At 39.2% G+C, this 26494-nt stretch overlaps 2 protein-coding genes across 9 annotated transcripts in view; one reads left to right on the top strand and one right to left on the bottom strand.

Moving 5' to 3' along the window:
- rpl35 (ribosomal protein L35) overlaps window positions 1-26494 on the bottom strand; it is a 657733-nt gene that overhangs the window by 457102 nt on the left and 174137 nt on the right. The gene's annotated exons all lie outside the window — the stretch shown is intronic.
- Window positions 9622-19893, top strand: LOC125782388 (trypsin-like). The gene is made up of 4 exons (XM_049466272.1): window positions 9622-9700; window positions 11428-11611; window positions 17199-17434; window positions 19698-19893. The coding sequence occupies exons 1-4, from the start codon at window positions 9655-9657 to the stop codon at window positions 19700-19702; spliced, it is 471 nt and encodes a 156-aa protein (XP_049322229.1). The 5' UTR covers window positions 9622-9654; the 3' UTR covers window positions 19703-19893.

Here is a 26494-nt window from a genome sequence, read left to right as displayed (position 1 = left end):
GGCTGAGGAGGAGAATACAGGGAGAGGAGAGTACAGGGAGAGGAGAGTACAGGGAGAGGAGGATACAGGGAGAGGAGGATACAGGGAGAGGAGGATACAGGGAGAGGAGAGTACAGGGAGAGGAGAGTACAGGGAGAGGAGAGGAGAGTACAGGGAGAGGAGGATACAGGGAGAGGAGAGTACAGGGAGAGGAGAATACAGGGAGAGGAGAGGAGAGTACAGGGAGAGGAGGATACAGGGAGAGGAGAGGAGAATACAGGGAGAGGAGAGGAGAGTACAGGGAGAGGAGAGGAGAGTACAGGGAGAGGAGAGTACAGGGAGAGGAGGATACAGGGAGAGGAGGATACAGGGAGAGGAGAATACAGGGAGAGGAGAGGAGAATACAGGGAGAGGAGAGGAGAGTACAGGGAGAGGAGAGTACAGGGAGAGGAGAATACAGGGAGAGGAGGATACAGGGAGAGGAGAGTACAGGGAGAGGAGAATACAGGGAGAGGAGAGGAGAGTACAGGGAGAGGAGGACACAGGGAGAGGAGGATACAGGGAGAGGAGAGTACAGGGAGAGGAGAGTACAGGGAGAGGAGAATACAGGGAGAGGAGGATACAGGGAGAGGAGAATACAGGGAGAGGAGAGTACATGGAGAGGAGAGTACAGGGAGAGGAGGATACAGGGAGAGGAGAAAACAGGGAGAGGAGAATACAGGGAGAGGAGAGTACAGGGAGAGGAGGATACAGGGAGAGGAGAATACAGGGAGAGGAGAATACAGGGAGAGGAGAGTACAGGGAGAGGAGGATACAGGGAGAGGAGAAAACAGGGAGAGGAGAATACAGGGAGAGGAGAGTACAGGGAGAGGAGGATACAGGGAGAGGAGAATACAGGGAGAGGAGGATACAGGGAGAGGAGAGTACATGGAGAGGAGAGTACAGGGAGAGGAGAGTACAGGGAGAGGAGAATACAGGGAGAGGAGAATACAGGGAGAGGAGAGTACAGGGAGAGGAGAGTACAGGGAGAGGGAGCATTGTGGAGGTTCCCTGTGCGATATTCGTCTCCAGAAGCTGATATGGTATAAAAAAGCTCATTTTAAAGCATATATTATCCGTAAATTGCACAATTTAATTTCTTACATTAAAATATTTCTGTTATGAACAAAATATTTCTGAACGAAACATACAGTACTGTGCAAAAGTTTTAGGCACCTGTGGGGATTTCAGTAAAGAAAAAGCTTCTTATCTGTGAAGTAAGTGATTATTAGCTCTTATAACTACAAAAAGCAGAGCTTTTACAGCCCTGTTTTCCTGTTTTTAAAAAACATTTCCTAATCTCTCCTCCTCGTTTGAGTTTATTAGAGTTATTTATCATCATATCAACACCTGGTTAGGTAATTTGGTAAATCAGGTGAGCTGCTGACGGAACTGAATATAATATACACATGCTGGCTGAGGAGCATCCAGGAGAAAATCTGGAATCTCTACACTTTTTTCTTCAGCTCGGATCACAAGATACAACATACTTAGTTAAAAATGTGAATGTCCTTGTCATGTTTTACTGTATTTATGTTTATGTGCATCTGTTCAAATCATATGTGGTGCTTTTTCCCGGTAAAAACACTCATATTTCTGAGATAAATGGATTAGTGTAATTTACTTTGGTGCTTAAAACGTTAGCACAGTACTGAATATTATATATGTGGTTCGAATTAATTAATTAACTAAAAGTGTCAACAAACTTAGCATACTGTTTCATGGTTTGGAGTATAATTTATAGACTAATATATATATATATATATCATAGTGTCCCTTATTTCATTTTCGAAAAGTTGGCAACCCTACCACCGTCCCTCAGCAGCAGTCTCTGTGTTGCCTGTAGGTGCCGAGCTTCGGGTTTTATTAATAAATAATAGTTTTAAACCTATTTTAAGTTAATATTCTGCTCTAAATACGTTTATAAGACCTACTACAACACATTTTCGCTGGTAATTCATTGTTTTAGGTCGTAGTTTATTAGCTTATTACTCGCTCCTCTGTTAAAAGTTGAGTGAAAATCACACGAGGCTCCATTTTCCCTCCATTTTCTCTAACAGCACATAAGCTAAATCTGTTCTTTGTGAATGAGAGAGGTTTTTATTTGTTTACCAGCTGGCACTAACTGCAGTAGTCACTCCAGTACAACGGAAGTAAAAAAAAAAAAAAGTATTCCAGGTATTTATTAATATTTTAATCTTTATCTGTTTATGTTCTGTTTTATTATTATTATTATTATTATTATTATTATTTTATTTTATTTTGTAAAATGTCCATCCGTTTTAATGTGTACGTTTTATGGTAAAAGTTTCTATTAATAACGCAGAGACAGTTTATAATAACGCTTTTAGAGCTGTGTTTTATATTCTCTAAAATAAATATTGTGTATGAAGCCATATATTAGGCAATTTTATTTGTTTTTGCCATATATGTGCTGTTTCTAATCAGCAGTCTCTGATTCTCTGTGCTGTGGCTGGCACAAACTGCAGTAGAATTAAAAAAAAAAGTTCCCTTGATAGAAAAAAGGTTGAGAAACGCTGGTTTAGGTAATAGTGAGTGGGTCTGAGAGTACAGTGTAGGGAAAAGAATGGGTCTATGTGTAACTCCAGATGTTAAGTGCAGGTTTTATCATCTTCCTCTAAGCTATCATGTTACTGCCTAAAGGTTGGTGTAACTGTCGTCTGTGGCCGTTTTGAGCGATAGGGAAATAAAATCCATCTCAGGTGTGTTAGATGGAGTTCATTGTAATATGCTACACCATCTCTACACATTTATTTGGCACTGAGATGTTTTCCAAAACTGAGTTGCTAACTGGATAGACAAGTCAGCTGTCTGCAATCGTTAGAGCAGTTCATTATGCAAACAATTAAACACATCTTTTGTTCATACTGCTGACTTTAATCTTTTGAAATACACAATATGTAATCCTGCATATAACTGAGGACGACAAACTAGGATGAACAAGATGTATACATATCATTCGTTTTTTCGTTATCTCGAGTTTTGAAATTGGTTCAGTGTGAGATTTTGTGGGAAAGGGCAGGGGTGCTGTTAGTAAGGGGAGTTGGTGCACAGAGTCTTTCAGAGTCACATTCATTACTCAGGTACAAGTATAGATACTAGGGTTTAAAATACTTCCATAGAAATGAGGTATCAACTGAAGCTTTTTACTTTTTAAATAAAAGTGTAAATGTACTGGAATTGCCATTAAGGATAAAATCTTAGTTCGCACCACTGGGGCCTGTAGTGCACTAATATCTATGAACAGCTAAAGACCTAGCGCTTAGCCTGTGTTTGTGGTGTGTTAGGGGGTTTAGCCAGTTTAGCCAGTTTAGCCACCTGAGGGATTTTTGGCTGTGTTTAAGAGATCGAGTTTTACTCTCCAAGCACTTGTAAGAGCTGTAAGCGAGCAGTACCTTGTTAATAAAGAGCTTCTTGCTGAGATCATGCTGCCTGTTGTTTCATCTCCTGGCCGGTTGTTACAATATAAAAGGAACATAAATGTATAGATATAGATGGAGTGAGGGCCCTTGGTTGTCTCCTCCCTTAACCCAACACAGACTTCATCCAAGTAGTTATACGTTTATGCAAATGACATGCCAATCAAGAGGAATCGATACAATTGGACAGAATTGATCAACATGACTACGTCAGCAAAGTCCGGTTAACAGTTTGTTGTCCAGTTCTGATGATGTGATCAGCTCCAGCCTGCAACAAGTTCTTATCACAAGCTTCTTTAGCTCTGTGTTTATAAAGCTAAATTATTAAATAAACAGTAAAAATAATGTATATATAAAGTTATAAAACAGTGTAAAGGTGTGGTTATCTCCAGTCACACCCTTACAGCTAATGCTAAAACTACTCCAGTCTAAAGTCTCAGTGCAGGAGAGCTAAACTGAACCTCCTGTATAACGCTGTACTTCAGCACTTAGGTACTTCAGTGGCTTTACTGCTCCTTAAAACCTGACTGGTAAAAGTCATACATAAGATGCACCAGATTAAAAGACACGATGATAATCTTTGGGAAATTATAGTGCAAATAATACAGTAGTTGGCACATTTCGCTTGAGTTCTCTTGAGTCTCTGCATGATCATCTTCAAAGTAGTCTACATATGTCTGCTATATTTTTGTTGGAGCGTGATGTGATGCGATGGATCGTGTATAAGCCAGTAGGTTGTGGGAATGGTACATTTTTAAACTTCTCATCCAACCATAATCAGATTCACTTAATGCTGATGGAGAGATTTATCTGGACAGGTGTTTTTATGAGCTGAAATGAAATACAAACATTTTAAACGTAAGTATTAGAAGTAGGGCTTTACGGTGGCTTAGCGGTTAGCAGGTTCACCTCCCAATGCTGGGATCATGGGTTCAAGTCCCTTTCTGGGTGGAGTTTCCATGTTCTCCTTGTGTCTGCATGGGTTTCCTCTGGGGACTCTTCTGTGGTTTCTTCCCACAGTCGAAAAACACGAAGATCAGGTAAATTGGATATCAGTAAAACGTCACCAGTAAAGTATATGTAACCCCTCCTACATCCCAGGCCAAAGGGACAGGGCCCCAAGTTCATTAATTAGACCTCTCCTGTAAATTTAGCTACCAACTGTAAATATGTCTTGAAGAAGTAAAAGACCTAGTTACAGGTAATTAAAGATATGTGGCTGCAATGAGTACTCCCAGTGAAGTTTATTGATGCACAAAAACAAAATGTATAAATGGGGATAAATAAAAACTATACACACTAATGTGTACTTAGATCTGAAAATACAAATATAGGGAAAGAACTGATGTATTTCTTTTAAACCTTCTATAACCTAAATAACTTCAACTTAGGTAGACAGTGCAGTGGACTCAATTAACATATTTATTAATAACTTACTTGTTTAACAAAAAGAGGGAAAAAAATACATTTATAAATAAATACAAAGAGCCGGCAGTAAATAAGAAATAAAATAAAATAAAAAACGTTGCAGGCCTGATACTGTTTCTGAACGGAGATGTTTACTCACAGTCACTCTTGATGAATTGACTCAGATTCATGACTCAGATTATTGACTCAGATTCTTGACTCAGAGCGGGTAGTTGGCCACTCTCCTCTACCTGAACAGGACTGAACTGAAGAATTCCCACGTTGCCGGAGGAACCACAGGTGCTTCCTGGCTGACCTGTGGCGCTATCCGGGGTAAAAGTGCTCCCACGAGGCACCCAGAGGAACCACGAGCGTTATCCTGGTAGCTCGTGGCGCTATCTGAGCGGCAAAAACACGCAGCTCCGCGTGGCTCGTCACTAAAGTTAAATCTCGTTACGGTTAGCCGGCTAGGCTAACTTACAAGCTATAAACAGAGCTAAAACTCATCTAATAGTGTTCAACAGCGAACTCTCTCAAAGAAAAACACTTCAGAAATACATACTCACTTAACTCATGGGTCACTCTGGACCCAAACTTTAACAAAACACTTTTAAAAACGCCATAAAACATCCAGAGCTCCTGTATTTTTCCCTCGTCTCTGTCTCTCTCTCCCTCTCCACACACACACACTGCTCCTCCATTTCCCCGCCCCTTCAACCAATCAATGGAAAAGGAGGTAAGATTGGCAGGTAGATGACCCAATAAATGGACTCCCTAACCCTCTAAGGTGCTTGGGATGTAAGAACACACTTCAAAATACTGTATAATTCAACGTTAAAAAATATATATATTCTTATTACATTAAAAATCTTATACAAACTGCTACAATATTTCAGTACCATTCAACAACACCTATAAAACATTTTTTTTTCAGTAGTTAGATACATAGAAGCATGGAACTAAATATAGAACTGAATTATATTTGGGCTACATATAAATAACCAAAATATCTACTTAAGTATGGTAACAACGTATTTGTTCTTCATTACTTAAAACCTCTGGTTGGGGGTGGGGTTATGATTCCATGATTGAGATCTTGGTCTTGGTCTTATTTGAGCCAAACCCTTTCTGTATCAGTGTGGCGTGAAAGAACACTAAAACTAAGTCTGCTGTCTTGGATAGCCTCCAAAACTGGCTCAAACTGGTGACCTTTGAAAAAAGTGACAGAGGTCCTCCATTACTCAAATGTTTTGCTTTCATTATGTAAATTAATACACCATTTATATATATATAAAAAAAAATCACACTAAGTTTTCATTCAAGTGTGCAACATATGACTAAAACAAGATGTAAAAATACAGTAGTTGCTGAAAATTAAATTGTCTAGACAAGCTCACAGACTTTACTCACAATGATAGTTAACATTCTTAGCTGGAGACAATATTTCCCAACATAAGCTCTCTTTATTTTTATTATGCAAGTAATAAGTAATTAATTATCAGAAAAAACTAAATCGAATGATGAGATGTTACTGTACTGTAGGCTACTCATTGAATATGGTGTTTCCGCGTTGTCCAACGTGTGCTAGCCTACATCGTATTCTTTGGAAAGATATTTATAACTCAGGATCACGTAAATTGTACCCAGATACAACAATGCTTTTTTTTATTGGCTTTTAGGTAGCTACATTTCTCAATTTATTGATTAGGGTGTGGGAAGCTCGATATCTGCTCTTCGTCTACAGTTACAAAAAATATTGGTGTGCCTTAGTGGGTGTTGTCCTGGTATTTCTGTGTGTAAGAGATTCAGTGGTTTGCAAAAGTATTCATCCCCCTTACACTTTTGCACATTTTTTCATCTTATAACCACAAACTTAAATGTATTTTAATAAGATTTTAAGTGATAGACCAAAACAAAGTAGCATGTAATTGTGAGGTGGAATGGAGAAATAGTATTCATCCCCCCTATATCAATATGTAGTAAAGCCACATTTTGCTGCAATTACAGCTGCAAATCTTTTGGAGTATGTCTCTACCAGCTTTGCGCAATTGGAGACTGAGATTTTTGCCCATTCGTTTTTACAAAATAGCTCTAGTTCAGCTAGATTGGATGGAGAGCGTCTGTGAACTGCAATTTTCACGTCTTGCCGCAGAGGCTTAATGGTATTTAGGTCAGGACTTTGACACATGAATATTCTTTGATCTAAACCATTCCACTGTAGCTCTGGCTGTGTGTTTAGGGTCATTGTCTTGCTGCAAGGTCTTTTGTAGCCTCTAACTGGTTTACTTCCAGGATTGCCCTGTATTTAGCTCTATCAGTGTTACTTTTCCGCGCTGTATTTAGGCCAAAAAGTTGGTCTTATCTGACCATAGTGTTCCTGTGTTGCTATTTCCCCTGACTTGTGGCAAACTACAAATGACATTTCTTGTTTTTCTTTCAACAATAGTTTTCTTCTTGCAACTCTTCAATAAAGTCCAGATTAGTGGAGTGCATTACTTTTGGTTGTCCTGTGGACAGATTCTTCCACCTGAGCTGTGGATTTCTGCAGCTCCTCCAGAGTGATCATGGGTCTCTTGTCTGTTTCTCTCACCAGTGCTGTACTTTGGTTGGGTGGACGGCCATATCTTGGTAGGTTTGCAGTTGTAGAATGCTGTTTCCATTTTTTTTCTTTGTGTATCTGTGCAGTGCTCCTTGGAATGCTTAATGTTTTTTATAACCTAACTCTTGTTTAAACGTCTCTACAGCTTTATCTCTGACCTGTCTGGTGAATTCATCGGTCTTCATTATGCTGTTTGTTCAATAATGGTCTCTAAAAAAACAGAACAGGTGTATTTATAATGAGGAAATTACACACAGCATGACTCTATTAACTAATTAAGGGTTTAAACACGTTTGCAAGCAACAGTGTGGTGTGTGAACTGGTTGAAATGCATGTGCCTCATTATACATATTATCTTTTTTACAGAGAGTTACAATTCTAGATATTATCTGCCAATAAAATACCTTTTATGCTCAAGTTGGACACATGAGGTCCAGTTTAAATTCACCCACAAATGTATGGAAATTTTTTGGGTCAAAGCTGTCACTTGTGTGGTTTTCTTTAGATATACATCCTAAACGTGTGACCAAAAAACAATAAAACAATTGTTCACCAAGAATAATTAGGTCAAAAAAAGTTAAATTAACACATATCTTTAATTCTTCATTCAGCTCTGCTCTCACTTGAGCTGTAAAAGCTGTAATAAAGATATAGACAAGCTGGCGAACCAAACAGTAATTCCCCACAGATAAAAAGGTAAAACATGTTCCTCATTTGGTTCGCTGTATTGTACACGTTGTGGTTGTAATAGTCCCTGTTCTCACACCCACATTTGCAATTGTCTCAATGGCTGCTAATGCAAATGGTGTAAATTTGAATAAAGTGCAATTGACCCTGTATCATGTGTTAGCTTTACTGATTAAACAGAGTTTATCAGCAAGCCTCTACCATTCAGCACTTGCTAGTTTCTGACCTCATGACTGCTTTTGACTGTGTGTAAGTTTGAGGATGAACCATTCTTCCCAAAGACAGTAGAACAGTGGTTCTCAAACTATGGTAGGGGTACCACTGGTGGTACTTAAAGCATCCCAAGTTGGTATGCTAGATGAATTCTGCTTGTTTTGAAATGTAATTTTCCTAACATTACATTTGTTTGTGTTTAGTGCTTTACCTGTTAGAACCTGTATGTAAGCTACACTTCAGTTCTTTACATCCGTTTCATTTGCTGTAGGGTAAGACCCTGTGGAATACCACAAGATATACTGTATCAACCAGCCATTTACAGCAGTTTCTGCATTATGATTAATAGCTAAATAATGTAGTAAACACTGTAGTGTTGTGTTGTGTTTATACTTGGCAATCTTGTTTATTTCTTTTGTCTAAATCTTTCTGAGAGTCTCAGAAAAACTGTATTAACCAGAAACAAGAATCAATTAAACAGCCATGCTAATGTACAGACTGCAAAATCTCCACACAGCAGGTGAAGAACAACTGGTGAAAGATATGACATGAAGATAGGTATATGTGTAGACTACACGTCTAGCTTACTGTGTATAATTATGTGTGAGGTACATGTGTTCCTGTGAAATGGGTTGTAGGTGGTACTTGGAAGTTTTGGTTTGATAATTGGTCTACACGGTCTAAAAAGTTTGAGAACCACTGAAGGACGGTTGGAAGAGTCTCTTGTAGTGGTGGTAGAGGTTTCTGGTCCACCGTACAGGTGGATAGTTATTAACTGTCATTAAGATTCATTAAGGAGAAGGTAACAAGATGGAATTAGTTCTGATTGGTTTTATAGGGAACATAGAAATTGCTGCATTCTGTTTTTATTTACATTTACTTACATTTTAGACAGTGTTACAAAACTTCTGGAGGAAGTATTTTATGGTAACATGTAGCAGCACTAGAGTTAATTTAACACATTAATAAGAGGTATGTTTGGAGCTGCACGGGTGATAAATTTAATCCAATTAACACTGTAGCAACTGTTAAGTATAGTGGTGGTTGCATCATTCTCTCATGCTCATTAAAAGAACAGTTCTAAGAAATAACTAAGCACAAAATGTAAAATTGTCATGGCATTCATGTCCAAGGTAATTGTATGTAAACTTCTGACCATAACAGTTTGTGAGAAAATGCTATTGGTACAATCAAGGTTTTATTTGTCCACAACACCTTATTCCAAAATTAAGCTGGCTTGTCCAAATGTGCTTTAGCATACCTCAAGCGACTAAGGAAGCTCTCACCACCATGGCCACGACTGCTGTCCTGCTCTTGCTCTCACTTTTGGCAGAAGGTAAGATACAGACTTTTTAAAGCTCTCTACATAAGATGATCAACTACTGTCTAGCATGAACAAGTAAATCTGGAATGTTAATTATCATTAATTAAATATTGACATTATTGATTAATTAATGTGTAGAATTAATTGTAGAAACTGAGATGCCACTTGTTTAATTGAAAAGGGAAAGGTTTTTAAATGTTCTCTCTAAATCATTATTAATAAATCGCATATAAATTGCAATAATTATAGTAAAATTGAAAGTGCATTTCTTATGGTGCAAGAAAGAAAAACAAAAACATGTAAACACTGACAAAACCACACACATACACACACATAGAGGTGTCAATTCATGAAGTACAAATAAAGTACAAACTTTTTTACGTTACTTAAGTAGAAATGTTGGTTATCTATACTTTATTAGAGTAGTTATTTTTCAGACAACTTTTTATTTCTACACAATTATTTGAACTTTCTACTCCTTACATTTTAAAAATAGCCTTGTTACTCCTATTTCACGTCAGCTTCTCCGACTTCTCATCATTAAAAAAAAACCCTATCCAGATAAATCTCTTCATCAGGATTGTGGTTGGTTGATAAGTATAAACATATACCATTCCGACACCCTATTAGTTTCTATGTGATCTACTGCAATGCAGTGCTAACAGGCCTCCTGTTTTGTAAAACCACTACAGATGGTTCAGAACTCAGCAGTGCTCCTGGTCTTCAACCAACCAAAATGGGCACATGTCATCCCACTACTCATTGAGCTCTGCTGGCTACCAATTGGTGCTCCTATGAAATTTAAAGCCCTTACGATTGCCTACAAGGGTATGATGAAACAGGTTCCTTCTACTTGCACTCCTAAAGGCTTTTGTTCCCTCCCGGCAGCTGTGCTCCTTCAGTGAATGTCACCTAGCTTTACCAAACGTTTAAACAAAGCAATCCAGACTGTTCTCATACAGAGTTCCCCAAAGGTGAAACAAACTACCTTCCACTACCAGATCAGGAGCCTCCCTCAGTACCTTTAATAACTTCCTAAAGACAGAGCTCTTCAAAGAGAACTTACTCTCCCAACACCTCTAACCCCTAACTAATTACTTCTAACCTCATTTCCTTCTCCCCTTCTTTTCCTTCTTTACCTTTTGGCCTCCTTCAGGTTGTGCCTAAAAATGTTTTGCCGTGGATTTTTATGTCCACCTTTGCTTATGTACCTCATTATTTGTAAGTCGCTTTGGATAAAAGTGTCTACTAAATGTAATGTAATGTAATATATTGATCCATCACACCTGCACATGTCGCGTCATCCTTTAGCAAGAACATAGCAGATGTTTGTAGCCTAGTATGAAGATGATCCGTGCAGAGACTAAAGAGAACTCGAGCAAAATGTCTCAACTTAGGTTTAACTTTAAGATCCCAACATTTTCAACCCAAAAAATTCAACATTAATATTTTAATACAACATTATAGGCATTATGACTAAAAATGTCTTTTGGGGAGGGGTAGTGCAGTATAGACATTATAAAGTCCAGGAAGCAAAAATTGGAAACCCTCTGGTCCCCACCGATGAACAGGAGCTGCAGTTCAACCTTTATTCAACCTCCATTCTTTTCAGTCCACAATTATCTCTTTTGTATCATAATTTATTATGCAGTTTAATACTTTCTCCAACACATACTGATCATATATTGGCTCAGTCCACTCTTTTCAATACTGATGGAATCTCTCTGTGGTCTCTTGAGGTGTGGTTTCCTCTGCTGTTGAGAAGCGCCTGGTGTCTGCAAAGCCCTGTGCTGCTACTGAGAGGCCGTATCATGCCCGGGTAGTGTACGAGACTCACGATGGACACAGCTCCACATGTGCTGGCACGCTCATCCATATGCAATGGGTGATCACTGCATCACACTGCTATGGCGGGCCTGGCGGGTCAGTAGTTTTTAACCTTTTTTAACCTAAGCCTAGATTAGCCTAAGTGTTTTATTTTTATTTTTACTTGTTTACTTGTTGTTTCTGTTGGGAATATATTGGAGGGTTAAGGGTATATATATATATATATATATATATATATATATATATATATATATATATATATATATATATATATATATTTTTTTTTTTTTTTTTATATTCTATATGAAACAGCAGAAATATGATAAAACAAACTTCAAAAGGTCAAAATGCACTCTTCAGACTTACATGACATCTGTGTGGGTATGGTTCTAATATTCTAATTAACTGACCAGCAAATAAATGATTTCATTTCAATGGCTACACACACACAATGTTGGGTTGGGTTGTTCTATATTTGAATTACCAAAAAATGTTTTGGGTTATTCTTAAAAATATAGAATAACCCCAAAAAAATTTGAGTAATTCACTACATGCCTTTACTTAGAAAAATATGTTTATCCAGTAAGTAAAATTAAGCAGTTTCTATTGGAGGATAAATTAGAGTTAGCATTTGCTTTTACAAGTTCTATAGCAGATTGTATTAAATCACACAGGTAACATAGAGGTAAGTCTTATTTAAATCAACATTTATTTATTGTATTTATTTACTTATTTTAAGTTTGCAAAACCATGCCAGTATTACTGCAGTGCTGAGACCACCACCCAAATAAAAGCAAGCCACCAGTTTAAGGAGGTATTGTATGTATGTTTGTATTGGTGGTTAAATACTTGCCTACTTCCAATAAGAGTCTGTAAACTGTTTCATATACATAATTCACTGCAGTGCTGTGTCTATAAAACCAACTCAAACTACACAGATGCTTCACACACTTGTACCGTGTCATCCTTCTTTAAGACTTCTGGCATGATGGTTTTAAGAAGATTTCTTCAGTGTCTTGTGACACGCTGTGTTCCAAACTGTCTTAAAATATTTTGCTACGCATGCTCAATTCTGTCATGTTGATTTTGCCTAAATCTATATGCAATTTTTGCTCTTAACATTATATACATACATTATATTGGGATGTATTTATTAGTTAAATTTAGCAAAGTTATAAAGGTATAATGTCAGGTAATATATTCTCAAAATAATGAGCCAAGATTACTGGACTCAAATCTTGTTATCTTTACCTAAAAATGATATGCAACATATATGTTTCTACACATTTCTAAACAAAATAAACACGCAGTATTCAGCAGTCCTTGCTCTCTTAAATAAGAAGAGTTCACAAATGACCATTTAAGGTACAATCTTCGCACTTTAATGAGCAAAGATTATAATGCAGCCTTTTTTGCTTTTTCCTTTATACTGTGGCCTCATTACACACAGCTCATGGGCTCGCTGGTTGCAGTTGCTCAGACTTGAAGAGGGGGTGGAGCTATAATACATATAATGCATATAATACAAGAAAACTCAACTTTAGGTTACCATGGGCTTTTCAAATCACATCTCCCAGACAGCAAACTGTATTTAAATTTAGCACCTGGAGGAGGAATGTTAGATAATAAAAACAAATCTAAATAGTTGAAAAAAATGTAACACACTCATCAGGTGTATAATATTTTTTTCATAATCTTTATTTATTTTACATTATTCTAGTTCTTCCGATATGACACACTCATCAGGTCCATAGCCAGGGGGGATCGAAGGGTTCTAAACATACTAAAAACGGAGCTAAACATATAAACTGTGATGAGATTGTTTCAGATAGCTGCTTAAAAATACTCTTCTCTGAATCAAAACACACAGATTAAACCTGCTTTGCGCTTAATAAACTGCAGCTGTGTTAGTCAGTTAGCTTAACTTTAGAATTAGCTAGATAGATTGGTCAGGGTTTGAGAAAAATATCTCTCTCTCTCTCTTTCATTTTTAAATTGTGTTTATTAATTTAGGATTACAGGACTTACTGTGAGCTATAATGAACAAAATTTCATTTAGCTAACTAGTCATCTAGAAGATGTAACGTTAGTGGATAGCCAGAATTTAGTACAGTACTTTATGTTTATTGTTTAAAGAAGTTTCTTAACCCTGATCACTTCCCTAAAATGAAAAATCCGACCGTTTCTGACGCAACAGGCCACCCAACTCCTAGTACAAGCGGTGGTAATCTCTCGCCTTGACTACTGCAATGCAGTACTAACTGGCCTCCCAGCCAGTGTAGTAAAACCACTACAGATGATTCAGAATGCAGCAGCACGTCTGGTCTTCAACCAGTCAAAACGGGCACATGTCACTCCGCTGCTTATTGAGCTCCATTGGCTACCGGTTGCTGCTCGCATCAAATTCAAAACTCTTACGATCGCCTACAAGGTGATGACTGAACAGGCTCCTTCCTACCTGCACTCGCTCCTGAAGGCTTAGGCTACCTCCCGGCCGCTGCGCTCCTCCAATGAACGTCGCCTCACTTTGCCCAACATTCACACAAAGCAATCCAGACTGTTCTCATACAGAGTTCCCCAATGGTGGAACAAACTACCTTCCACTACCAGATCAGGAGAATCTCTCGCTATCTTTAAGAAACTCCTGAAGACAGAGCTCTTCAAAGAGCACTTACTCTCCTAAACACCACTAACAAACTAACAACTTCTAACCTCATCTCCTTCTTCCTCTTCTCTACTCCCCCACCTCATTTCCCTTTGACCTCCTTTAGGCCCTATCCAAAGATGTTGTTACCTTTAACTTCTATTATTTTGTTCTTTATTATTGTAAGTCGCTTTGGATAAAAGCATCTGCCAAATGAAATGTAATGTAATGTAATGTAATAAAACGGTGTTTTCCACCAGATCCAACTGATCAGCTAATAAACAGTCATTTACTGAGTTTACCTGTTAAAATCCCTTAACTTCCTATCAACCATGGATCAATCATTATGTTTATCAGCAGTGATTAAGTGCCTTTCAACAGAGGCAGCTCTAGAATATGCAGGAACAGGGTGTAGAAACACTGATCTAACGTGACTTCTGTCCATTTGTAGTTCACAGTAAGACCACAGTAAGACTTCGTATCCTGAGTAAATAGAGGGATTCCAGGCACCCCCCCCCCCCCCCACAAAAAAATAGCATTTTTATTATATTTTTTATTTGTTTTGAGCAACTATATGTAACGGGTTTTATTTTGTTTATTTATTTTTCACACAAAATCTTCATATTTTACATGCTAGCATTTTTCTATATTTTATTTACAAAAGATTGGTTAAAAATATATTTATTTTCCAGGACTTTTATTATTTTATTTTATTGTATGTTATTTTTCTCCATTCCTCTGGGGGGCGCAGCGTCTTTTAGTGTTTAGCTAGTCTCTCCTCAGTTGGCTGAGAGCTCTGCTGGAGAGAGGTTGGTAGAATTCAGTCTCTGGTTAAAAGTGTCTAAAAAAAAGTTCAATATGTGTTAAAAGTGTTAAAAATAGTTTAATATGAAGCGTAAGGCCTTTAAATGTAATATTCTGGATGTTTTAAGGATGGATGATCTGTATTTTTAACTAAATCTTCGAGTGTATGTTTGAGAAGTGTTAGTTAGCTACAGCTGCCTGTGTTTAGTTCAGTCCTAACTCTCCCTCCATTTTGTGTGGTTTTGGGGATCATGCAGTGATTTGTGCAGGCAGACACGAGGCTGGATGCTATTTCTCACAGCTTTCTATCTTGTACATCCAGGTATGCTTTTTATTGCTTCATAAGTTTAAAGTTGTCAGCTCTTTTGATCGGTTTTCAGGTTTTAAATATGTTTTTACATTAAAATACATTAAAAAGTTGGTATTAAAAAGGGAATTTATTAAAAATATTATATATAAGGTTAAGTTAAAAGATAAATAAGTAATATTGCACATATCCCATTGTATTTCTATATTTTTATATCAGAATCTTGTTTTAGTGTGTCTATGAAGTGAATCTGCCGAATGTGTATTATAAGTAGTCATATTCATACTAAAATATTATATTTACTGTGGATTAATTTTTTGTTATATATTTTTCTATTGGCTATGTCTGTCATTTTTGTACATTTTCTTATTTTATTAGTAAGTGAATTGTATATGTAACTATACTGCAAATTACTATTATACAAATACTGTTAAATACTCTTGACTCTCTGAAATAATATATACTGTGTCAGTTGGCTGAGAGCTCTGCTGGAGAGAGTGATTTGTGCAGGCAGACACGAGGCTGGATGCTATTTCTCACAGCTTTCTATCTTGTACATCCAGATAATAAAAGATTCCCGGATTGGTACCAACAACAGAGGTCTAGGGTATTTCTTCCTAACACACAACACAACGCAGAGAAATGGTGGTGGGGCTCCTGACCATTTGGACCCGCTACATATACAGCAACTTAGTCAATAGTGTGCCAATGTTTAAGCAAGTTAAGTATAAAGAGAAAGAATGTTGCAAAAGAAACGCTAGTTAATTTTTATATATGTGTTGTGAATGTTGCGAAATGATTTTTTTTAATAGTTCAGGGCTAGTTTTAGAGTTTGTTAGTGTAATTTGGTGTGATTTATTATTTAGAAGGGGTAGAAGAGATGGTTGAGCTGGAGAGAGAAAAAAATGTGTACAGGACTGAAATTAACTGAACTGATCAGGACTGGACTGAAGTAATTTAATGAAAGATTATTAATTGTGTAGGCCCCTTAGGACTAATATTTACTTATGGAATATATCTGCTCCATGTCCTTTTTGTTAAAGCTCCTGATACTATTTTTAGGTCACCAACGGTCATTTTGCAGAATTTGTGCACCCATTTGAAGTCCCAGCACAGTTGTAGGAAGATTTGAATAAGACGGAACACTATTAATTCATGTTTAAGTTTTAATGACCATACCGATAGTGTGGTCATGAAGTAGTTGTATCTATTTATGTCAACAGTATAGAGATAGACAATAAAGGACAGAAAAAATCAGAGACAGAAAATGGAGAGCAGCAACAGAGACAATGGAACAAAGCAACAGACAACTGATGTGAGCAACAGAGACAGACAATGAAGTCACATCACAGATGTAGGAAGTTTGAGTAACACTTACATTTATATCAAATTTATGCTAACAGTGGGGAGCAACAGACGAACAAATAAGGACAGCAACAACAGACTCACAACAAACTTATGATGAATAAAATATGTCTAAATTAAAAGGTTTTAAGTGTGCTTGTGTATTTAGGGGGCATTGGAGTAGAGCCAAATGAAGTCCACTTTTGGGGGAAAAAGATCCCCCCCCCCCATCACAATGCTGGCTACGGGCCTGCCCATGTACAGTTAAAATTTGGGTCAAAAAATATGGGTGATTCTAGTCTGGAATCTAATCTGCAAGCATAAACCCACAAGCCTTCATGCAATTTCTTTTCTTCATCCTTCTGATATTAGATCTTTGTTTATTACAGTGAATCAACCTCAATTTATAATGTAGGTTAAGGGTGTAATGCTCTATGGCTGTTATATGGCTATATGATGATTATAAAGCTTGGAGTTGATTATAAGGCAGGTGAATGTGAAGTTTAGGATAGGTTTAGCTTCTAGGCCTCACAAGAAAAGCAGTATTGTTTTTTTTATTACATATGTTTCTTTCCTTCCCCCAGCATTCTGACAGTGGAGCTTGGTGGACATCCAAATAACACTGAGAAAAAGTCACTGCGCATTCAACACGCCAACGTCATCATTTATTCCCCGACAGACGAGCCCATCATGTTGCTGAAGCTTCCAGAGGCTGTGAAAAGCATTGTTCCGGCTGTAATAAAGCCTGGACATTGTGTTGTTCCAGATGATGGGGGGGAACTGGTGGTGTCTGGCCGTGGTGCCACTAATGCTGAAGGAGGTGAGAAGCTGGTACAGTGAGCCACTAGTTAGCAGTCTAATAGTTGTAACAGTACTATTGTACTTGTAATAGTAATTGTAATTGTAATAATAGTGGTAGTATTGGCTGTAGTCGTTAAATCGTTAGTGGTGTTAATGGTGTAAATCAGGGATCTCGAACTCAAATGACCATGGGGCCATTATTAAGGCAGTATGCTCAAAGGGGGGCGCAAATTCTTTCATTATGAACTTTCCACTATGGAGTGACCTCACAGCTCCTGAAATTCACACATACACTGGTAATCTGCATTATAATAGCAGCTTCACAGTCTCCCTAAATTGTTCAGTTATTGAACACTCATTTCAGGTGCTCACTGAGAGTCAGTGAATATGAATTCTTGTACTTCGATGCACAGCTGATCATTAATATCAGACAGATTGCTGATCTAGTGCCACAGTATGTAATGTGAGACGGTTCTGAATAAACTCACCAATCAGCCTGAAGACTGCAGTCTTTCAGAATTGGTCCCTCTGAAGACAACTGCTCTGCTTTAATGATGAGATGACACATCCACATAGCTGCTTACCTGCTGTAGAACTTTCAAACTTTACACAGATCTTAAAATATCAGACAGATCTGCTGCATCTCATCACAGCCCATTATGGTTGGGCGATGTCTCCGTAATTGGCAGTTGACGTTGTTTACAGTGAAACATTGCGATGGATGATGATGTCGTGGAGGGGGGTGGATTAGAAATGACAAATAAAAACTGACATTTACTGTAGACGAATAAAATAAACACACAAAAAAGGAAAAATAGGACACTTTAAAAATATCATACAAATTGATACATAAAAAATAAAGAATTGATATCTTATGAATAAAAAAACAATTTGATCAATAAAATAATAAAAATATTTAAAATGAATAAAAAAAAAATTATATAAAAAAAAAGAAGAATATCAGTTTCAGTTTCAGTTAGTTTCAGTTTCAAATCAGAAAAAAACAGCTCACCAAAACCTCAACCTGTTCAAATATTTGACAATATTTGATTAACTTTACAGGTCCTTACTCATCTTCATTTATTTAACTAAACTGAGTTTTATATTTGTAGCCTGGCGCTGAATTCAGCTCCGCGCTGCGGGAGAGAGTGAGAGAGAGAGAGAGACGGAGAGAGCGCAGCGAGGTGAATTTTGCCTGATTTCTCTTGATTAAATATCACTGAATATGTGAATTTAATACCATTTAATACCAAATATTTTAATACACTTGATAGGATCTTATTTATTTATTTATTTATTTTTTTATCGCAATGCCGCGCTTTCCTTATGACTGACGCTAAATCCGTATAACGATTTGATCCAGCTGTTAAACTGTTATATTAATACCTTTTTAACGTTTTTTGTTTACATTTTAAAATTCGATTATATTTTTGTCAAAATTTTGGGTTTATTTTCGTTTGTTATTTTTCAAATAATAATAATAATAATAATGCTTTTTTCCATGTGAACGGTGAGCTAGCGTATGTGCTTAGCATGAGACTTGCTGCCAGTGGGCTCAATATTATTTTTGATTATATTTGATAATGATTTTGTGTGGATTTTGCCGGGCTTTGCTTTCATTTTTGTGTTTTTATGGATTTTGATGCTTAAGTCTTTTGCTTCTGAAATCTCTTGTTTACTTTTCTGTTTGATTGTATTGCTTCTATATGTATATAACCTTAACTATATGCAGATTTTATATTTGGTATAAAACCTTTGGCAAAAAAATTACTCCATAAAAACATTTTTTTAATCAATTTTACATACATTTTCACTGTATATAGATAAAACACACTCAGCATGTGAAAACATTTAGCATTTTATAAAAATTTTTTTTTTTAACTTTTTCTCAAATTATTTCAGTTCAAAACAACAAAAAAATAAAAACATCTCTTCTACATAAGCTTTAATCACGGTGGACATTTCTATTTGGCTCATTAGCGCCACTAGTGTAATCTGTCCATGGCTCTCAGGCAAAGGACAGATGAGTGACAGGACAGCGGTACTTCAGGGGACCAATCAGCTTTCAGCTGCGGCCAATGCCAATGTGGCCCGGCCCCTAGAACCACCAGTGGTCTATCGTTAGCTAAACAAGGGTAAACTGTGTTTTAAGGTCCCAAAGTTTCCATCGATTAGTCGATTAATCGATTAGTAAGTTGTTAGTGTGAAGACAGCTTTAGTGACAGTAAAGGTTTTTGACAGTTTTAAAGAACATTTTCTTTCTTTATTTTCTTGGTAAACAGGGTGATTATGGATCCGGTGTTGTGAGGACAGAAAAGGTCACAAAATCTTCTTTTATCTTATGGACCAAAGAAGAGCAGTCTGAGGTGTTCACTGGAGTTCTCATCAGTGGAGAAGAGGCCTGTGAGGACAATTTTGTGTTTGTTAACACCTGTGCCGAAAAAATAAAATCATGGATAGACAGTCTATTAAAGATAAAGTAGCTTTGTTACAGACACAGAGATCTAATTCATGCATGTAAGAAAAACACTTTTAACATAAATGGCTACAATACAGTTGATGGGGTTTATTACATATTTTTAGATGTGTCTCTATCTTTCATTCAGAGAATAAAGTTGGCTACTTTTTTCTGAGTAAATTGTATCTGATTTGAAGAACTGCAGTTCTTCAAAACATTTTATGATGTAAAATGCAATAGCAAAATAAATAACATTTACTCTGCTTGCTGACCCATGAGTCCACTGGCTGCTATATATATTCTTAAATGTTTCCTTAAATATGCTCTTAAATGTTTCAGATCAAACTAATTCAAATTTTAGTCCCAGACAACACGAGTAAACACAAAATGCAGTTTTAAAGTGAAAGTTTTTATTATTGAGGAAGAAAAACAAAATTCAAACCTACATGGCCCTGTGTGAAAAAGTGTTTGCCCCCAAAGTTAAAACATTACTTAACTCTGGTTTGTCACACCTACTGAAAGTTCAATTTCTCCAACCAAACCCAGACCTGAATACTATCACACCTGTTCTCAATCAAGAAATCACTTAAATAGGACCTGCCTGACAACGTGAAGTAGACCAAAAGATTCTCAAAAGCTAAATATCAAGCAGATATCCAAGTACCTTCAGGAACAAATGAAGAACGTAATTGTGATCTATCAGTCAGTAAAAGGTTAGAAAGCCATTTCTAAAGTTTTGAGATTCCAGGAACAGTCAGGAACCTTCCCAAGAGTGTCCAGCTGAACAAATTTACCCCAAGAGCACATGACTCAAATGCAAAAATTGGCCTGCTCTGCAGAGTGCCATACTGACGAGACAAATGTTGAACATTTTGGAATGTGTGTGTCCCATTCAGAGGCGGTTCTTTAATTAGGCAAACCTAGGCATTTGCCTAGGGCCTCGACCAAATAGGGCCCCCCAAATCTGACCATCCCAGCTACAGTAAATACACCAAAAACAATGTTAATTTGTTACTTATGTAAAGTAAAGAAAAAACATATTTCTATTAAAAAACCAACAGAAATATCAGTAGAATACCAAATTAATGTTTAAATAATAATTGTCCGAACACACATACCCCCCTCCCTTGCTTGCATTGAACTAGTCCATAATATGATGATGTAGCTGTTACGGGGTCACACTGCAACATGGTGTCAGAAGTCGGTAAATAAATTTTTTTCCAGACTGCAGTTACCGCAGTGCATGTCGAGTCCGGTCGAGCCTAGTTTCGGTGGCTCTCGGAGTAGTGAGGATTGTGCTAAGGACAAGTCTGCGGGTGAGTCGGTCCCACCTGGCTCAGAAGCTACAGCTACAGCGCTAGCATGGCAGCTAAAATTCCACCCCCGTTGCCGATGAGCCTCACAGGCGACTGGAGTACTAACTGGGACATATTTAGAGCGGAATTCGAAGATTATGCCTTGGTGACAGGTATAAGTCCAATAGCGTACAAGCTGCTACTCTGAGAAGTGTAATGGGTAGCGAATGTAGGCATGTTTACCGTCACAATTTGTCTCTCACAACGGAGCAGCAAGAAGACGTTAAAGTCATTCTGGATGTGGAGATAGTGGTAAAAAGTTGGACCCCCCCCCCATATGTTTATTTTATGCATTTGATTCATAAACAGCAGTTTGATTCTTTGTTTCTGCACTTTAAACCATCAGTTACATTTTGTATGTAGTGGCACTTTTGCGCCAGTAGATGGCATTGTGTGTAGTGAGTAGAGAGTGGATGTAGACCAAAAAGTAGAGTGGTAGAAGCAGAGCTCGGTGTGTAATGTGTAGAAGGGAGAATGAGTCAATAAAAACTGCCTGAGAAATGACTGGAAACCCCTCTTCTTCTTGAGAAGTGCAACAAAATTTGGTAGCAGAGGATGGTTCAGCGTGCTGTGGACGGTGGTGAGTCTGTGGAGGAAATTTGAGCATAAAGGGCACAATGGAGGAGCTGGAGCAGCTACAGGACAAGCTAAGTGAAGTTTTGGTGCAGCTACGGCATGACCAGCTACAGGAGGTGTGCTCTGAGGCTAAGGTGGAACCTGTAAAGCCATCTAAAAAGCATACGCTGATACGATTAATAAGTGAGGAGGTTGAGGATGTTATTGAAAAGGAAGAAGAGGAAGTAGCCCGCATGTTTTTGCTAAGGCTAATAGCTAAAGCTAAAGAGGCTAGACAAAGCCAGCAGCAGTCACCGATGGTGGAAGTTAGCACAAGTCAGGATGTAGAGGCACTGGCCAACTTGCAGAGACAGTATGCAGCTCTTCAACAAAGTTTCAAAGACTCAACTAAAAAGCTTGAAGAGGAGATTGCTAAACTAACAACCAAAGTGCCAGGCCAACCACAAGCCAATGCTACAGTGACACCAAACTGGGTTACCCCGCCGCCAGAAGTGACTATTAAGAGAGAATTCAGAATAAATGGTCAAATTGGGGAAAGGGGACAGCAAGATAAGTTGTCTTTTTCTAACCTCATTCACCAGATTGACATGGGTTTAAAGAAAAATCATAGTGAATCTGAAATTATTGAGGCTGTGGTCAGAGCAGTGAGTCCAGGCCTAAGTCTGCGTGATATGTTGGAGATCAAGTCGGACCTCACCCTGTCACAACTGCGCACAATCTTACGTGGACATTACAAGGAGGACAGTTCGACTGACCTGTACAATCGCCTCATAAATATCACCCAGGACAGCAATGAGTCACCACAGAACTTTCTGTTCAGGGCCATTGAGTTAAAAGAACGACTCCTGGTGGCATCCAGAGAGCCAGGTTCTGAGGAGCAGTACAGCTCTGAACTTATCCAAAGAAAGTTTCTGAGGGCGGTGGAGACAGGACTCCTTAGCGATGGTGTGAAATATCAACTGAAGAAATTCTTGGATGATCCCACCGTCACTGATGATGTGCTTATAGCAAAAATAAACGCAGCAGCCAGTCTTGAGTGGGAACGGCATCAGAAGTTAAAAAAACAGACAAAGGAACCCAAAATCAGGGAACTCCAGGTCGAAGCCCAGTCAGTCCCTAAGCCAACAGTGGGTGCGGTAGGGGGTCAAGAACATCCAGCTACAAAAGGCAAAACAACTAAAACCCCAACCACAGTTAATCAAGTTGAATCGGAGCTGCTGGATGTTGTCACACAATTAAAGTGATCCGGGAGTCACCTAGGGCCTTCTACAACCCACGAGCAAGCAGAAGGCGGGGCTGCCGGAACTGTCGGGAAGACGAAAAAGGTGAGCAGTGTGACCATTGTTTCCGATGTGGGTTGAGTGGTCACTTGTCTCGCGAATGCCGGACAGGAAGACGGCCAGGTAAAGGAAATGGACAGGTGGACATGGCCGCCAGTACTGTCAGCACCACAAGTCTAGCACCACCTACAGACACCAAATCCAAAGAGGGGCAGTGTCAAGACATGTACAAATTAATCACCGACAGTATCCAACGGTTAGAGGAAAAACTAACCGCTCAGACTGATTTGACCTCCCAGGGAAGAGAGACAGTCAGTGTTAGTCTCCTGTCCCCTACACGCAGCGCACAGTTGGAAAAAAATACATCATTAATTGCTTTCTGAATGATGTAGAGACAAAGGCGTTATGGGACACAGGGTCACAGGTATGTCTCATTAACGAAAATTGGAGACAGGAGAATATTCCATACACCACTGTCAGAAATCTAGCTGAGTTGGTAGGAACAGACGTACTGGATGGTAGAGCCGTCAATCAGACACAGATTCCATTCTCAGGGTGGGTGGAGGTGACCTTCAGGCTGCCTACCGATAGGTCCCAACCCATAGAACTCCTCGTCCCAGTGTTATTGGTGAATGGGGATGGGGTGGCAGATCAGCCTATCATTGGGTTCAATGTGATTGAACAGGTCCTTAAGATGGGTATTGAACCCCCTTATGCCATTAGTGAGGCAGTGAGTGCCGCTTTCTCTTTTGATTGTCAGAAAACAGAGGTTTTTCTGAAAGTTATGCAGAGCCGAGATGATGTGCTGGGGGAAGGCTGTGTTAAAGCAGGCCGTGAGACATTGACTATCCCAGCTGGACAAACAAAAGCCGTGAAGTGTAGTGTTAGAGCAGTCGCACTCCCAGACATTGAGGGGGTATTATTTGAGCCAAGCCCACGTACCCAGCTACCTGACGGGTTACAAATCAGAAGTGGAGTGGTATCACTGAAAAGTGGAGGTCGTTCTATGGTCACCATTCCAGTAATGAACAGGACTACACGTGACATCCAGTTACCAGCCAGAACCATACTTGGGGAAACACAGAGAGTTAAGACCATCTATCCCGCAGATCTAAGACCTGCTAATGGCAGCCAAGGAGACATCTCTAGTTTGAACAGTATAGACCCGGATAAAATAACAATTGGGGAGAAAAGTGGTAAATTGGAGGACAGTTGGGAGCCCCCAGTCCCTCTTGACCACCTCCCTCCAATGCAACGAGAGAAAGTGATACAGCTCCTAAAAGAGGAAAAACAAGTTTTTGCTCGTGATGAATATGACGTCGGGAACATTCCAACTCTCAAACTAAAAATCAGACTGAATGACCCCACTCCTGTTAAAAAAACATACATCTCAGTCCCTCGGCCACTCCATAAAGAGGTAAAGGAATATTTGGAGGACTTGTTAAATAGGGGCTGGATCGCAAAGTCCAAGTCGTCATACTCCAGTCCCATCGTCTGTGTGCGGAAAAAGGATGGAGGCCTGCGGCTGTGCTGCGATTATCGAGAGTTGAATAGGAAGTCAATCCCAGATCGACACCCAATACCCCGCATTCAAGATATGCTGAACAGTCTGAAAGGGAGCGCCTGGTTTTCAGTACTCGACCAGGGTAAGGCATATCACCAGGGCTTCCTGGAAGAGTCCAGCCGTCCCCTAACGGCATTTATTACACCCTGGGGCCTATTTGAATGGGTGAGGATTCCTTTCGGCCTGTCCTCATCACCGGCAGTGTTCCAGAGGTCAATGGAGGAGTGTTTGTGGGGGTTGAGGGATGACATTTGTCTGCCTTACCTCGATGATAATCTTGTGCATTCACAGACGTTCGAGGACCACCTTCATCACTTTAGAGAAGTTCTGCGCCGCTACCACAACCACGGGGTGAAGTTGACTCCCAGGAAATGTGAGTTATTCAAGAATCAGGTGCGTTTCCTGGGAAAATTAGTCACCCAAGAAGGTTACACTATGGACCCCGCTGACATTGCCCCAGTGCAGGCTCTAAAACAGCAAAAGCCCTCCACTGTTGGCGAGTTAAGGAAGTTGCTAGGATTCATCTCCTATTACCGCAGCTACATTCCAAACTTTTCACAGATAGCAAAGCCCCTCTATGACCTGTTGGCCAATGACAATAAAGGAAAAGAGAAACAGAAACAAACACAACAGAAAAAAAAGAAAACAAGGGAAGGAGGCCAACTCTCATCCTCCCATGGAATCATGTGGTTGGCAGAGCACCAGCTTGTCCTTACCCAGCTCATTGACTTTCTCTCACAGCCCCCGGTGTTAGGTTATCCTGATTTTGAAGAGCCTTTTATAATGCACTGTGATGCTTCACAGGAGGGGCTTGGAGCGGTCCTATATCAGCGACAACAGGGAAAGTTGGTGGTTATTGCGTATGGCTCCAGAACACTGTCCAACCCTGAAAAGAATTACCACCTCCACTCAGGCAAGTTAGAGTTTCTTGCCCTGAAGTGGGCCATATGTGAGAGGTTTCGGGACTATCTATACTACTCCCCAACATTTACTGTCTATACTGACAACAACCCTCTGACATATGTGCTCACCACAGCTAAGTTGAACGCAACAACACAGAGGTGGGTGGCTGAATTGGCCGACTTTCAGTTTGTGATTAAGTACCGCCCGGGAAGAGCCAATAGGGATGCGGATGGCCTCTCACGTATGCCTCTAGATATGGAGGAGTACATGACCAACTGTACCCAGGATTTACTTCCTGAAGTAATGCACAGTGTGACCCAGTTAGTCACTGTAAAGTCCCAGAAGGATGAGCCGTGGCTTTGCCCAGTGATCATGAATACCCTCATTGAGGAGGCGGGTCGGGAAGTCAGTTCGGTGGCAGAGATACCAAAAACAGTCCTTCAAGAAGCTCAAGAAGAGGACGCAGTAATAGGAGAGGTGCTCCATTATGTGAGATCCAAACAATGGCCTAAAGGGGGAAAACGGCTCAGCAGCAAAGTTGTAACACTGGGCAGGGAGAGACATAAATTGCACATTGGGGCTGATGGACTGCTGTACCGGAAAACAACCAAACGAAACCAATTGCTCTTGCCTCAAAAGTTCCACAAATTGGTCTATAAAGAGCTGCATGAAGAGATGGGCCATTTGGGTGTGGAGAGAGTGATGCATCTGATAAGGGACCGGTTTTATTGGCCGCATATGCAGAGAGATGTGGAGCACTATGTCACTCGGGTGTGTAGCTGTTTGAAAAATAAACGTCCTAACAGGCCGACCAGGGCACCTCTCACTAATATCATTACCACCTACCCGTTCGAACTAGTGTCCATCGACTTCTTGCACCTTGAAAGATGTAAAGGGGGATATGAGTATATTTTGGTAGTGATGGACCACTTTACACGCTTTG

The sequence above is a fragment of the Astyanax mexicanus genome, chromosome 17 (genome assembly GCF_023375975.1).
Source record: "Astyanax mexicanus isolate ESR-SI-001 chromosome 17, AstMex3_surface, whole genome shotgun sequence".
In the NCBI taxonomy this organism is placed as follows: domain Eukaryota; kingdom Metazoa; phylum Chordata; class Actinopteri; order Characiformes; family Acestrorhamphidae; genus Astyanax; species Astyanax mexicanus.
The sequence above is the reverse complement of the archived record's forward strand: the minus strand, read 5'-3'. Positions and strand labels throughout refer to the sequence as shown.

Bases quoted from the DNA above. Each gene is read 5' to 3' on its own strand.
- LOC125782388 (XM_049466272.1), top strand. From the start codon at position 9,655: ATGGCCACGACTGCTGTCCTGCTCTTGCTCTCACTTTTGGCAGAAG. The intron at 9,701-11,427 runs GTAAGATACAGA...TGGTCTCTTGAG, and splicing joins GCTCTCACTTTTGGCAGAAG to GTGTGGTTTCCTCTGCTGTT. The intron at 11,612-17,198 runs GTCAGTAGTTTT...TCCTTCCCCCAG, and splicing joins TGCTATGGCGGGCCTGGCGG to CATTCTGACAGTGGAGCTTG.